The sequence below is a fragment of the Macaca thibetana genome, chromosome 11 (genome assembly GCF_024542745.1).
Source record: "Macaca thibetana thibetana isolate TM-01 chromosome 11, ASM2454274v1, whole genome shotgun sequence".
In the NCBI taxonomy this organism is placed as follows: domain Eukaryota; kingdom Metazoa; phylum Chordata; class Mammalia; order Primates; family Cercopithecidae; genus Macaca; species Macaca thibetana.
In genome coordinates this window covers 106,077,016-106,090,530 of record NC_065588.1, presented here as the reverse complement: position 1 = coordinate 106,090,530, position 13,515 = coordinate 106,077,016, and the positions used below count along the sequence as shown (strand labels likewise).

The following is a 13,515-nucleotide window of genomic DNA, read 5'->3' as shown; positions in this document are numbered from 1 at the left end:
GCCCTCACACAGACATACATACGATTCAGGGATTATGACATACTATGCACGAAAACCTTTTTGAGGAAAGATACCAATGTGAATGAAGTTGTGAACGTGGACTCCTGTTAGAGGAGGAGGAGAAGGGCTTCCTCATTAATCTGGGTGTGCTTGCTTTTCTGTCTTGTCGAGGACTTCCCCAAATAGTTCATAATGAGTGAGCTTTTGAGAGATGGCCTTAGGAAAGATTCCTTCTCTGTAGCAGGAGGAAAGGGTGAATCGTATTTCTCAAAAATGAAACCATAACCAACAGAATATAAAACTCTTCACTGGCCAGGCACGGTGGCTCACGCCTGTAATCCCAACACTTTGGGAGGCTGAGGCGGGTGGGTCATAAGGTCAGGAGTTGGAGACCAGCCTGACCAACATGGTGAAACCCCATCTCTACTAAAAATACAAAAATTAGCCGGGCATGGTGGCGCAAGCCTGTAATCCCAGCTACTCAGGAGGCTGAGGCAGGAGAATTGCTTGAATCCGGGAGACGGAGGTTGCAGTGAGCCGAGATTGCACCACTGCACTCCAGCCTGAGTGACAGAGTGAGACTCTGTATCAAAAAAGAAAACTCTTCAGTGTAGTTCTCAGTCACTGTGATATTAACACACAGTTTATTAGTATGCATGATACACGTGACAGCTGTGGACATTGCTTTTTTCTCTTTCTGAAATCTGTGTGACCAGATGGGTTGTTGCCCCTTCATATTTACAAGTTAACTCCTTATACGTTGGAACTTTTGTTATTACATGGTTTATGATTGTAATTGTTCACAAAGGTAAAAGTCAAGATTTCCCATGAAGGCATTTTTGGATAATGTAAACATTTTCTTGAAATGTAATGGTTTAATTTAAAATGTAGGCAGTCTTTTTTTTTTTTTTTTTTGAGATGGAGTCTCGCTCTTGTCCCCTAGGCTGGAGTGCAGTGACATGATCTTGGCTCACTGCAACCTCTGCCTCCCGTGTTCAAGTGATTCTCCTGCTTCAGCCTCCTACTCTGGAATTACAGGCATGTGCCACCACGCCCAGCTAATTTTTTTGTATTTTTAGTAGAGATGGGGTTTCACTATGTTGTTCAGGCTGGTCTCAAACTCCTGACCTCAGGTGATCTGCCCACCTCGGCCTCCCAAAATACTGGGATTACAGGCGTGAGCCACTATGCCCAACCAACAGTTTTAATTATAATAGTTTTGAAACTAGATTTATTACAAAGGTGAAGTACGTAAGTTGCTTATGACAATCTATTCAGAAGCCAACTTCATGGTTTAAAAAATGGGGAAAGGGCCGGACACTGTGGCTTACACCTGTAACCCCAGCACTCTGGAGGCTGAGGCAAGAGAATCACTTCAAGACAAGGCTGGGCAACATAGTGGGACTCCTCTACAAAAAAATATTTTAAAATCAGTCGGGCATGGCGGCGCATACCTGAAGTTCCGGCTATTGAGAGGCTCCAGTTCTAATTTTAAGGATTTTTTTCAGTCCTTTATTTTTCTCTTCTGTGGCCTTTTGCATGGAAATCCTTTCTCTTTCTAGAAATCAGGATGATGAAACACGAGAAGTCGACATGAGGAGGGGTGAATTATGCTTCTATACTGTTGTGTGGCCTTACCTGATGAGGAGTGTATGTTGCCATATTTCATACCTGGAGACTTTTCAGCAGATTGAACTTTCAGGAAGCAATGGGAGTCCTGCTTTATAACCATGTGCCCTCTGGTGGTGTGGGATGCACAGCTGGCTGGCTGCAGCACAGCCCCTTCATGAAGGGAATATAAACACAATCTGTCCTAGCACTTGAGTACTCTTTGCCTCCGAATCATTTTTACTGTCATTGAGTAACTTCTTCAATATTCTTGCAGTTATATTCCCTGCTCAGAGAGGATACACGTAGCTGTTACAGAAATGGCAGCATTATTCCCCAAAGTAAGTCACTTGCTACTCACTTGGTTTAAACCCTTTTAAATGAACAGCAAGAAATTCTTTATGACCTGTATATTATATTAGCTTTTTTGTAGCATATGCAGTTTTAAAATATGCAGTCGTATAGAGCTTTGAAATATTTTTGTTCCGCATGAATGCTGATTTAATAAAACAAGGATCTACAAGTCATGTGCTAAAAGGCAAATTTTAAAATTTTTAAATTTATAGGATTTTCTGGAATATTTTACCCACATGGATTAATATTTTTCAAAAACTACCTCAAAATACCACATACTACTAAAATTACCCTGCAGGCACTTTGACCTTTGAATCAGAATATTTCAGCATCTCTTACGCTGTGGGCTGTGATGCTTGGAGTGTGTAAAGCACCCCATTGAGAAAGGGCAGGACCAAACTGCCTTTCACTCCGGGAGCAGCTTGGTTTGCTTTAGAAGAATGTTTGTCCCCTGGTTTTGGATGTCTGCCCTGCAGTTCAGGGTAAACGGTTGTCTTCTTCCTTTTAGAAACCCAAGTCTGACATGGTGAGGACTTCCCTTCGCTTACTGACGTCCAGTGCCTACCGATTGCAGTCAGAGTGCAAAAAGACCCTCCCAGGGGACCCCGGCTCCCCCACAGACGTCCAGCTGGTCACTCAGCAGGTCATCCAGTGTGCGTACGACATCGCCAAGGCTGCCAAGCAGCTGGTCACCATCACCACCAAAGAGAACAACAACTGACAAGGGCAGGGTGCCGCCTCCTCTGTTTTCTAGGCTTTATAAAGTCCAATTTCAAATTCAGACACAGAACTCTTCAGATTTCTACAAAAAGAAACATTTAATGATGGTTTAAAACTTTTTAAAAGAAAACTCAGTATTATTTTTGCATGTTTTCTAACCAATTTTCAACTATTTAACCCACTTGCCTTATTTTGTGCCTCTTTGCTGGTTTAGTTTCTGATGTTCAGTTGTGTTGTCAATAACTGTCGAGTTGATCACATACATCCAAAAGAATAGTTTCATTGTCTAAAGTTTGTGAAAACTTTTCCATCCCTTAAAACTCCCTGCCTATGGCTAAAACTATAAATGAAATTTTTCATAAAACATTTTCTTGAGAGAGTTCGGTTTAAAAAACAAAAAATCAACATCATTTGTTCCCTACCAAGCATCGTGCAATAAGTGAATTTCCTGGCCTACTCAGAATCTCTAAGCTTGGGGTATCTCCAAGCATGTATGTAGAGAAAGAACTTTGCCACTTTTTAAAACTAGTGTCACAGTCTCTCTTGGGAGGAAACAATGAATTGATCCATTTCTTCTCAGTGTTTTACCCTGCTAAATGTTTTGTTATTTAATGTTGTTATCTCAAGCTCCTATCTCTTGATATTTTCTTGTCATCTTGAAGGCCCCATGGAATGAGATAAAGCATTGACCCGCCACGGGACGTCTCGTGAAGCCATGTTCAGGGTAGGAGCTCCACGCACATCACCACCCATTGTCAGGTGCTCTCCCTCATCCCTGTAAGCCAGGCAGTTTGTTCAAAACCCGCAGCAAAGAGAAGCGTCAGTCTAACACGCCAGAACTCATTTTGTGCCACCCATTCAGGTATCACTACCGTGAACTGTAGGGAAAAGAAATCACCTATTCCCTGACGTTGTGTTGCACCTTTCTTCCAAAAGTCAGCTTGCTTCTCTGACCACTTACAGTTTTCTCAGATGACTTGCTTCACATTTTTCGTCATCTTTAAGGACTTCTTATAAGGAAAGATGTATCGTAGTCATCTGAGTTAGTTTCTCCTCCATCACCTCATGAGTACTTAAAAATTAGACATCAACGGCCGGGCGCGGTGGCTCAAGCCTGTAATCCCAGCACTTTTGAGAGGCCGAGGCGGGCGGATCACGAGGTCAGGAGATCAAGACCATCCTGGCTAACATGGTGAAACCCCGTCTCTACTAAAAATACAAAAAAAAAAAAATTAGCTGGGCGTGGTGGCAGGTGCCTGTAGTCCCAGTTACTTGGGAGGCTGAAGCAGAAGAATGGCAGGAACCCAGAAGGTGGAGCTTGCAGTGAGCCTAGATCGCGCCACTGCACTCCAGCCTGGGCAACAGAGCAAGACTCCATCTCGGGGGAAAAAAAAAAATTAGACATCAACTTTGAAGAATTCCTTAGAGAGTGTGCTTTCAGCTGGCTGCCTGCTACCCCAAAGCTCTGAAAGAGTAAGGTTGAAGTGCTGGAACATGCTCAGATTGTTTTTTAGTTACTAAAAAGCCCCTTCTTGTTCTGAATGTGAAAGCTCTTCCCATTCCTGCTTACTGCAGCCATTCTGTGTGTGTGGTTCAGACGCTGGCCTAGGGCTGGTGATGTGGATGAGTGAAGGGAGCCAGGTACATGGCAGTAGGGCAGAGGGGACTACAGGGAGCCCATGGCCCACCTGGTAAGGGCAGTAGCCCCCAGCTCTACTCCTGTTGCCATGTGGAAAAGTGGGCCTAGGATGGCCACAGCTTTGATTTTTCAAGAGACAAGAAACCTAGATTTTTTTTTGGTGCCATCTCTCCATTTATAAATGCTGGCAACCAATTTGAACATTTTCAGAGGCCATGTGCAGGTGAGCTGTGTCCTCTAGGCTGACAACTCACAGTCCCCACCCCAGGGCCCTGTAAGCTGTGCAGTGTGAAGGCCTGGCTTCCCCAGACACACCTGGAGCAGCCTCTGAGTCTTACCCATAATGGAGCCGGCCTACCCTGTGTGTTATGTTGCTGTCGCTCCTGTTTTTACCCATATGTTCTGTCCCATAGTGGTCATTCACACATGTGAAGAAGACACAAGAATCAAAGTACAAGTTGCCTCAATACATGCTAATAACTAAGCCTCTATTTTCACAGGACTGATTCACGCACACCTTTATAGCTTGACCGTATGCTGTCATGAAAGTAGCACCCCGACGGTGCTTGCTTTACTAAGTCACCGTGTGTGGATGCTTTTGTTGCGTTTTGCTACACTGTGAGTAGCATGGGAAAAGGGTCCACATCTCCAGAAGACTCTTCCACTTGTTTGTCCCACAGCCCTAAGTGCCACATTGCTGTTGGTTGCTCCTGGGATGCCTTCTAGAAGGGGGCCTCCTACCTGAAGTGCAGGCGCCATCTGATAGCCTTTTCTGCAGGCTTCGTGTACTTAGCTGATCCTCCTTTTTCTTGCAAACCCCTGCCCCTGCTGTCCCAGGGAGGACGGGTCCTGTAGGGGCTTCTGTAGAGGCTTCTGGGAAATGAGCTGTCTGCAGGAGGTGAAGCAGTGTTTTCCTTGGAACGTTTGAGGACCTGCAATAGAGGATGTTGTCTTTATGGCCCTAGAGAAAGTCAAGGAACATGGGGACCAACGAAGCACTTCCAGTTATAAGAATATCTCAGAAGAGTGCTCGGTTAGCCCACGGTGCCAAAACTCCAAACAGAAGTTCCCCGGTGGAATGATGCGGCCATTGGAGGGCTGCAGGTCGTCCTCTCCCTATGTACCCCGCCCATTTCCTGAGCCTCATCTGAGATCTGGTGTCAGAGTTCTCTGCTCCTGTTGGCAAATCGCACCTTGTCTGAACATTTGTTCCAGCCACCTTTTGCACATGGATTCCGTACCTTGCACTAGCAATGTCTACCTTCGGTAACATCGTTTTGTTCACCCTGTATTCTCAATGATCCCTTCCTCCCCATATCTCACCCTTCCCCCGAAGCCGATAGGGCAGAGGTGCACTTTATGAAACTGGCACTTGGCTGAACAGAAGGAAACAGCTGTACCCCTAAGCTCCTTTCACAGAAATTGTCATCTACCTTGGAATGCAAATAGTTCTTATTTGCCAAAGAACAGTGAATTGGGCCCAAAGATCAAACACAGCATTTCACGTAATGGGAATTCTAAATGCACAACTCAGGAGCTGTGCACGGCTCCTCAAACGATTCAGTTGCAGAATCGAGAGCAAAACTCACCTGTTTTTGTCCTCAGTGGCACCCATGAGCTTTCCAATAGTATAATTTTCTTTCTTTCCTTGTCCTGGTTGAAGGTAACGTGTGTTCCTGGAAAAGAAAATGCTGCATAGGAAAACTGAGATGCCTTTTATTCTAACGTGTTTGATCCCTGTCACTCATTATTCTGTACTTTTTATTGTACATTCTATTCCTGTAATTATTGTGCCCTTTAAGTGTTGTAAAATCGTTTTGGAATTTGTGCCTGGTAGTTATGCAATAAACAGGCTCTACAAAGGTGTTTGTGGTAATGCTGTGCTCCCCATCACTTAGTTGATGTTTCCAGATACTCTGTAAAAGGTCTGAGGAAATTCTCCCAAAACGCCATTATTAGTGAGATGCAGTGTTTCATATGCTTTGGGGCTCCAGCAGTTTTACAGTAATGACTATCTTTTTCTTCCTCTGTGCTTAGCAAATAGCTTTCTTTTTTTTGAGATGGAGTTTCACTCTTGTTGCTCAGGCTGGAGTACAATGACATGATCTCGGCTCACCGCACCCTCCGCCTCCTGGGTTCAAGTGATTCTCTTGCTTCAGCCTCCGAAGTAGCTGGGATTACAGGCATACGCCACCATACCCGGCTAATTTTGTATTTTTAGTACAGACGGGGTTTCACCATGTTGGTCAGGCTGGTCTTGAACTCCCGACCTGAGGTGATCCACCCGCGTCGGCCTCCCAAAGTGCTGGGATTACAGGTGTGAGCCACCGCACCCGGTGCAAATAGCTTTCTTTAAACCCTGCATCAAGATGTTAGTTCCATGCATCTTATAATGTATTTATTCCCTAAATTTAACTTTTTTTTTCTTTTGGAGAGAGGTTCTCACTCTGTCACCCAGGCTGGAGTGCAGTGGTATGATCTCAGCTCACTGCAACCTCCATCTCCTGGGTTCAAGTGATTCTCGTGCCTCAGTCTCCCAAGTAGCTAGGATTACTGGCATGCGCCACCACCCCTAGCTAATTTTTTTGTATTTTTAGATATGGGGTTTCAACATGTTACCCAGGCCGGTGCGAACTCCTGGCCTCAAGTGATCCACCCACCTCAGCCTCCCAGAGTGCTGGGATTACAGATGTGAGCCACTGTGCCCAGCCCCAACTTTAATTTTTTAAATGCCGTGAAAGCCAGCCCAGCACAGATGCCCTCACTTCTTCCTAACAGGTGATGGGGTCCTGACTTGAGTTCAGTGCTTTTTTTTTTTTTTGAAATGGAGTTTTGCTCTTATTGCCCAGGCTAGAGTGCAGTGGTGCAATCTCGGCTCACTGCAGCCACCACCTTCTGATTTCAAGTGATTCTCCTGCCTCAGCCTCCCAAATCGCTGGGATTACAGGTGCTTGCCACCACACCCAGCTAATTTTTTTGTATTTTTAGTAGAGATGGGGTTTCACCATGTTGGTCAGGCTGGTCTCAAACTGCTGACCTCGTGATCCATCTGCCTCAGCCTCCCAAAGTACTGGGATTACAGGCGTGAGCCACCGCGCCCGGCAAGTTCAGTGTCTTAAAACCACTGGTCTTTTGTATTATTATTTTCAGAGAAAGGCCCTCTGTGCAGGTTCCTAGGGGAAACTGGTATAGATTTGCATGGGGGTTCATCAGGGCTGCCCATGGTCACCAGTGATTGTTCTCTGGTTAGGTGACTTGGGACTCTTCTCCCAAATGGAAGAAGGGTGGGGTAGGGCCTGAGCACCACGGGTGCTTTCCAAGTGAGAAGTCGGAAAGACGCCACGTCCTCCCTGTGATCCCGCTTGTCCAGGGGACGTCTGTGCAGGCTTAGGACCAGTGGCTCACACAGCTCACACCCAGAGCAACCTCCTCAGGCAGGAGGCTCAAAAGAGTCAGCAGCAGGCTTCCTGGAACCCTGGCAGGCTCACCAGGCCGAGCCCCTATAGTCTGGTTCAGCAGCTCTGGGGTGGGGCCCAGGAGTAGGCATTTCTAACAGGTTCCAGGGACCACACTCTGCGAAGTTCTGCTGTAGACCATTTCCAGGCCTTTCCCACCACACAGCTCCTTGGCTTCTGCTTTTACACATGTTTTAGTGTAGGAGAGTCATGTAATTTTAGCTGACATTTCCCCTGCACCAGGCTGTGCTGAGTTCTTTTTTTTTTTTTTTTTTTTTTTTGAGACAGAGTCTGTTGCCCAGGCTGGACTGCAGTGGCGTGATCTCAGCTCATCACAACCTGTACCTCCCGGGTTCAAGCAGTTTTCCTGCCTCAGCCTCCCAAGTAGCTGGGACTACAGGTGCATGCCACCATGCCCGGCTAATTTTTTTTTTTTTTTTTTTAGTAGAGACGGGGTTTCTCCATGTTGGCCAGGCTGGTCTTGAACTCCTGACCTCATGATCCGCCCACCTCGGCCTCCCAAATTGCTGGGATTACAGGCGTGAGCCACCACGCCCAGCCTGTGCTGAGTTCTTTTTTTTTTTTTTTTTTTTTTTTGAGATGGAGTCTCGCTCTGTCGCCCAGGCTGGAGTGCAGTGGCCGGACCTCAGCTCACTGCAAGCTCCGCCTCCTGGGTTCACGCCATTCTCCTGCCTCAGCCTCCCAAGTAGCTGGGACTACAGGCGCCCGCCACCTCACCCGGCTAATTTTTTGTATTTTTTAGTAGAGACGGGGTTTCACCGTGTTAGCCAGCATGGTCTCGATCTCCTGACCTCGTGATCCGCCCATCTCGGCCTCCCAAAGTGCTGGGATTACAGGCTTGAGCCACCGCGCCCGGCCTGTGCTGAGTTCTTGACACATATTCATTCATTTCATCCTCACTACAGCCGGATGAAGTGAGTGTTTCTTCCATTGTTCAGATAAGGAAGTTTATAGCCCAGGAGGCCGAGCCCCACATCCAAGGAGAGTGTGTCAGTTGTTGTCATGCTCCTTATTCCTCTTCACCACCAGGGCGTGTTTCCCAGCAGAGTCACAGTGTTACAGGATCTCTGGGGTATCGATTTTTCTGGCTGGAAATCTCTGGCCAGTGCCTTTGCCTGAGTTCTTGTCCTGCATCCTCGAAGAATGAGGTACTCAGACAAGTGAAGGGTGAAGAAGATTTTTTTTTTTTTTTTTGAGACAGAGTCTAGCTCTGTTGCCAGGCTGAAGTGCAGCAGCGCAATCTTGGCTCACTGCAACCTCCGCCTCCTAGGTTCAAGCGATTCTCCTGCCTCAGCCTCCTGAGTAGCTGGGATTACAGGTGTGCGCCGCCATGCCCAGTTAATTTTTGTATTTTTAGTAGAGACGGGGTTTCACCATGTTGGTCAGGCTGGTCTCCAGCTCCTGACCTCATGATCCACCCACCTCAGCCTCCCAAAGTGCTGGGATTACAGGCGTGAGCCACATTGCCTGGCTAAAGATTTTTATTTTTTATTTATTTTTTTTTTTTGGAGACGGAGTCTCGCTCTGTCGCCCAGGCTGGAGTGCAGTGGCCGGATCTCAGCTCACTGCAAGCTCCGCCTCCCGGGTTCACGCCATTCTCCTGCCTCAGCCTCCCGAGTAGCTGGGACTACAGGCACCTGCCACCTCGCCCGGCTAGTTTTTTTGTATTTTTTAGTAGAGACGGGGTTTCACTGTGTTAGCCAGGATGGTCTCGATCTCCTGGCCTCGTGATCCGCCCGTCTCGGCCTCCCAAAGTGCTGGGATTACAGGCTTGAGCCATCGCGCCCGGCCAAGATTTTTATTTAGTGTTAGAACAGCTCCTCTTCGTAGGCAGGTCATCCTGTCAAGTGTTCAGCTGTCAGCAGAGAGGAGGCCCTGGAGAGGGTGGCTCCTCTCCACAGGCAAGTCATTCGGACGTCTCTGCAGGTCTGTGAAGCTCTCAGTAGAGAGGGCAGCTCCTCTCTGCCAGCAGGCTGTCTGCAGCTCTCAGGGGAAAGGGTACTACTCCTCTCTGCAACTGGTCGTCCCATCGTCTGCAGCTACAGCTATCAGCAGAGAGAGCACTCCTCTCTGCAGCTGGTTGTCCCGTTGTCATCTCTCTGCCCTCTCCATCCTCTGGCCTGCTCTGGCTGAGCCCGGGGCTCTCATGGCCCGCAGAGGGGAGGAAGTGCCTGCCAATTGGTCTATGGTTGGCTATGCACAGGCCCGGAAGAGGTACCACAAGTCCCCACTCGGGTCTGCAGGACTGGTAGCCTGGTCCCCAGCCTTCAGGCCCCCCCTGGCCTGTAGATAGGGCCTTACTGGGGACCCTGCCCACTCCCACCCAGGACTGTCTGCCTCCGGCTGCCATTCATGGCCCCAGGGCTTGGCCCCAACCCTGCTCTGAGATGGGAGAGGGTGCTGGGAGCCGAGAGAGGCCAAGCAGTGGGAACAGGCACCCCTGAGCCTGCAGAGACTGGGGGGTACTTTCTGGGGCGCCCGAGGATGCAGGTTGCAGAGACACCCAGGTCCTGCACTTGGGAGGGCAGCCACAGCTGCACCCAGGAGCTCCCGCCCCACCAACTCAGAAGAGGAAGGGCTCCAGCTTGTCCCCAGCTCCTGCCTGCTTCATGGAGCAGGAGGTCATAGGTCCAGTGGCTGCAGCTGCACCCAGGAGGGCAGATCCTGTCTCTTCTTGGTTCCCCCAAGAGCCCAAGAACACAAAGAGGCTCAAATCCCCAACTTCAGTGTGGGCGGCAGTAGCCCCACCCTCCTGGAGCAGGAGGCCTGGGTCTGCAGCTGCGGTTTTGGTGGCTGCAGAAGCACGGGGAGCTCCCATTCCAACCCAGAAGGGGTAGGGCTCCCAGTGGCTCCATGGCGTGTGCAGCCCCGGCTGTGCTTCCCTGCTGCAGTCGGCATAACGGCAGCAGCCACTACCATCAACAGTGGAGTTGGGGCTGGGCGCAGTGGCTCATGCCTATAATCCCAGCACTTTGGGAAGCCAAGGCGGGTGGATCACCTGAGGTCAGGAGTTCGAGACCAGCCTGGCCAACATGGTGAAACCCCGTCTCTACCAAAAATACAAAAATTAGCCAGGTGTGGTCCCAGCTACTCTCGAGGCTGAGGCAGGAGAATCGCTTGAACCTGGGCGGCAGAGGTTGCAGTGAGCCAAGATCACACCACTGCACTCCAGCTTGGGCAATAGGGTGAGACTTTATTTGAAAAAACTTTGTTTTGGCCGGGCGCGGTGGCTCAAGCCTGTAATCCCAGCACTTTGGGAGGCTGAGACGGGCGGATCACGAGGTCAGGAGATCGAGACCATCCTGGTTAACACGGTGAAACCCCGTCTCTACTAAAAAAAAAATACAAAAAACTAGCCGGCCGAGGTGGCGGACGCCTGTAGTCCCAGCTACTCGGGAGGCGGAGGCAGGAGAATGGCGTGAACCCGGGAGGCGGAGCTTGCAGTGAGCTGAGATCCGGCCACTGCACTCCAGCCTGGGTGACAGCGCGAGACTCCGTCTCAAAAAAAAAAAAAAAAAAAAAGAAAAAACTTTGTTTTAAAAAAAAAAAAAAACAGTGGAGTCGGGGAAGGTGGCCTCCACACGGAGCTGGTGCTGCTGGGCTGGCTGCACTGCAGTGCCTCAAAGGCTCCTCCCCATGAGTCTAGATATGGGGGGCAGGTAGGCAACAGGCTACGTAAACAGATGCCTTTCACAGCCCTGACAGCTGGTGCCCTCACAGCCTGGAGGCCCTCGAGCAGGCGGCTGAGTCCCTGGTGCCTGGACTTCTCTTGCGCTTGTTGAATGGCCGACTGGAAGGACTGTCTGAGCGCCTGTCCCCTTGCTCACAACACTGTGGCCGCAGCAGTCTCCATCTCCTGAAGCTGTTAGGAGGAGCGGCTCACTGTCCAGCAGGCTGGGAGTGTGATGTTGTCTAGGAACAGCTCCTTGTGGTCCATGGACTCTGGGGGTCCCAGCGTCTGCTAGCCAGTCATGGAACCAGGAGCCACAGCTCCACTTCAGTCCAGGCCCGGTGGTTCCAGCTGTGTTCAAAGTATGTATGTCAGATTCCCACCAAATCCCAAAGGGAGGGGCTGCTGGAGATGAGAAGAGGCTGGCCTGGACCCTCGCCTCATCCTTCCACCTGCCCCACCGTCCGTCCTGCCCTACACCCAGGCCCCTGCTGGGCTCACAGCTCCCCAGCTGCTGTCTCTCCAGTTCCTCAAACCACTCAAACCTGCTCAGAACTTCTCAGCCTCATTTCTCTCCCAAAGGAGGCTTCTCACCAAAGACCACGTCTCCTCCTCCAAAGTCCCTCTTCTCACCCAACCCCTACCTTCCCTTCTTGGGGCTCATCTTCCCCCTCCTTTGTGTCATCCCACAGGCCCCCTTGGGCCTGGCTCTCCACTGCCCTTTCCTTCAGAACCCCACTCACCTAGCCCTGGCCTCTTGGCCTGGCTTAGTCCTGTGAGCCCCATCTCTCCCAGAACACTTTACATACAGGAGTGCTATTTTTTCTTAAAGGTAGGGAGGGATTCCACTTTATTATTTTCCAAGATGACTGTCTACTTGCTCCAACACTGTTAGCAATTCATCTTTTTCTTTCTTTTTTTTTTTTTTTTTTTTTTTTTGAGACGGAGTTTTGCTCTTGTTGCCCAGGCTGCAGTGCAATGGCACGATCTTGGCTCACTGCAACCTCTGCCTCCCGGGATCAAGCGATTCTCCTGCCTCTGCCTCTTGAGTGGCTGGGACCACAGGCGTGCGCCACCATGGCTGGCTAATTCTGTATTTTCAGTAGAGATGGGATTTCACTATGTTGGCCAGGCTGGTCTCAAACTCCCAACCTCAGGTGATCTGCCCGCCTCGGCCTCCCAAAGTGCTGGGATTACAGGCGTGCGCCACCGTGCTCGGCCGTCATCTTTTTCACACTACTTTTCTTTTTTTTTTTTTTTTTTATCACTCTGCCGCCTAGGCTGGAGTGCAGTGGTGCAATCTCAGCTCACTGCAACCTCTCAACTCCCAGGCTCAAGCAATTCTCCTGCCTCAGCCTCCTGAGTAGCTGGGATTACAAGCACGTGCCACCGCACCAGGCTAATTTTTGTATTTTTCATAGAGATGGGGTTTTGCCATGTTGGCCAGGCTGGTCTCGAATTTCTGGCCTCAGGTGATCCTCCCACCTTGGCTTCCCAAAGTGTTGGGATTACAGGCGTGAGCCACCGTGCCTGGCCCTTCATGGGGGCGTTTTGAAGTCTAACTTGGTTTTGCAATTTCCATCCCCAGGCCCGAGTGGTACCTTTGTCCTCTCCTCCAGGCCAGGGGATGAAAACTGCCCTCGCCTCTGGGCCCAGGGATGCAAACTGTTCTCTGCTCCCCTCTTCCCACCGCCCCTTCCCAGGACCCCACTTCAGGTTCTTCCCCAGCCCGGCCTGTTGCTTTCAGACCAGAGGGGCTGAGCTGACACCTGCACTCCGAGCAGCCACTGGGCTAAGTGCACTGGGCATTTCCCAGTCAGTTATGAAAGCTGGCTTCACAAGTAGGAATTAAAACCACCCCTGTTTTGCAGATGAGAAACCGAGGCTCGGACCTTGGAGCCCAGTTCATGTTGGAGCAAGTGAGGGCACTGAGCCTGTACTCTTAACCCCAGGGCTCGACTGGCACAGGTGGACGTCCAGGCCAAGGAGAGCAGGACTTCTGGAACCAGGAGAGGGTGAGGAATGGCTGCGACCCTGGCAGGGGTGTG

General features: G+C 49.8%; 2 protein-coding genes across 15 annotated transcripts in view; both read left to right on the top strand.

The window, feature by feature from the left end:
• The window catches only part of GIT2 (GIT ArfGAP 2), a 68,478-nt gene extending 62,296 nt beyond the window's left edge, over positions 1–6,182 (top strand). For all 14 annotated transcript variants that reach the window (XM_050749705.1, XM_050749704.1, XM_050749703.1 and 11 more), the window contains 2 exons: positions 1,886–1,949; positions 2,471–6,182. In XM_050749705.1, the coding sequence (XP_050605662.1) occupies positions 1,886–1,949; positions 2,471–2,683 (277 nt within the window). In that variant the 3' untranslated portion in view covers positions 2,684–6,182. The remainder of the gene's footprint in view (positions 1–1,885; positions 1,950–2,470) is intronic.
• The window catches only part of GLTP (glycolipid transfer protein), a 201,641-nt gene that overhangs the window by 115,705 nt on the left and 72,421 nt on the right, over positions 1–13,515 (top strand). The gene's annotated exons all lie outside the window — the stretch shown is intronic.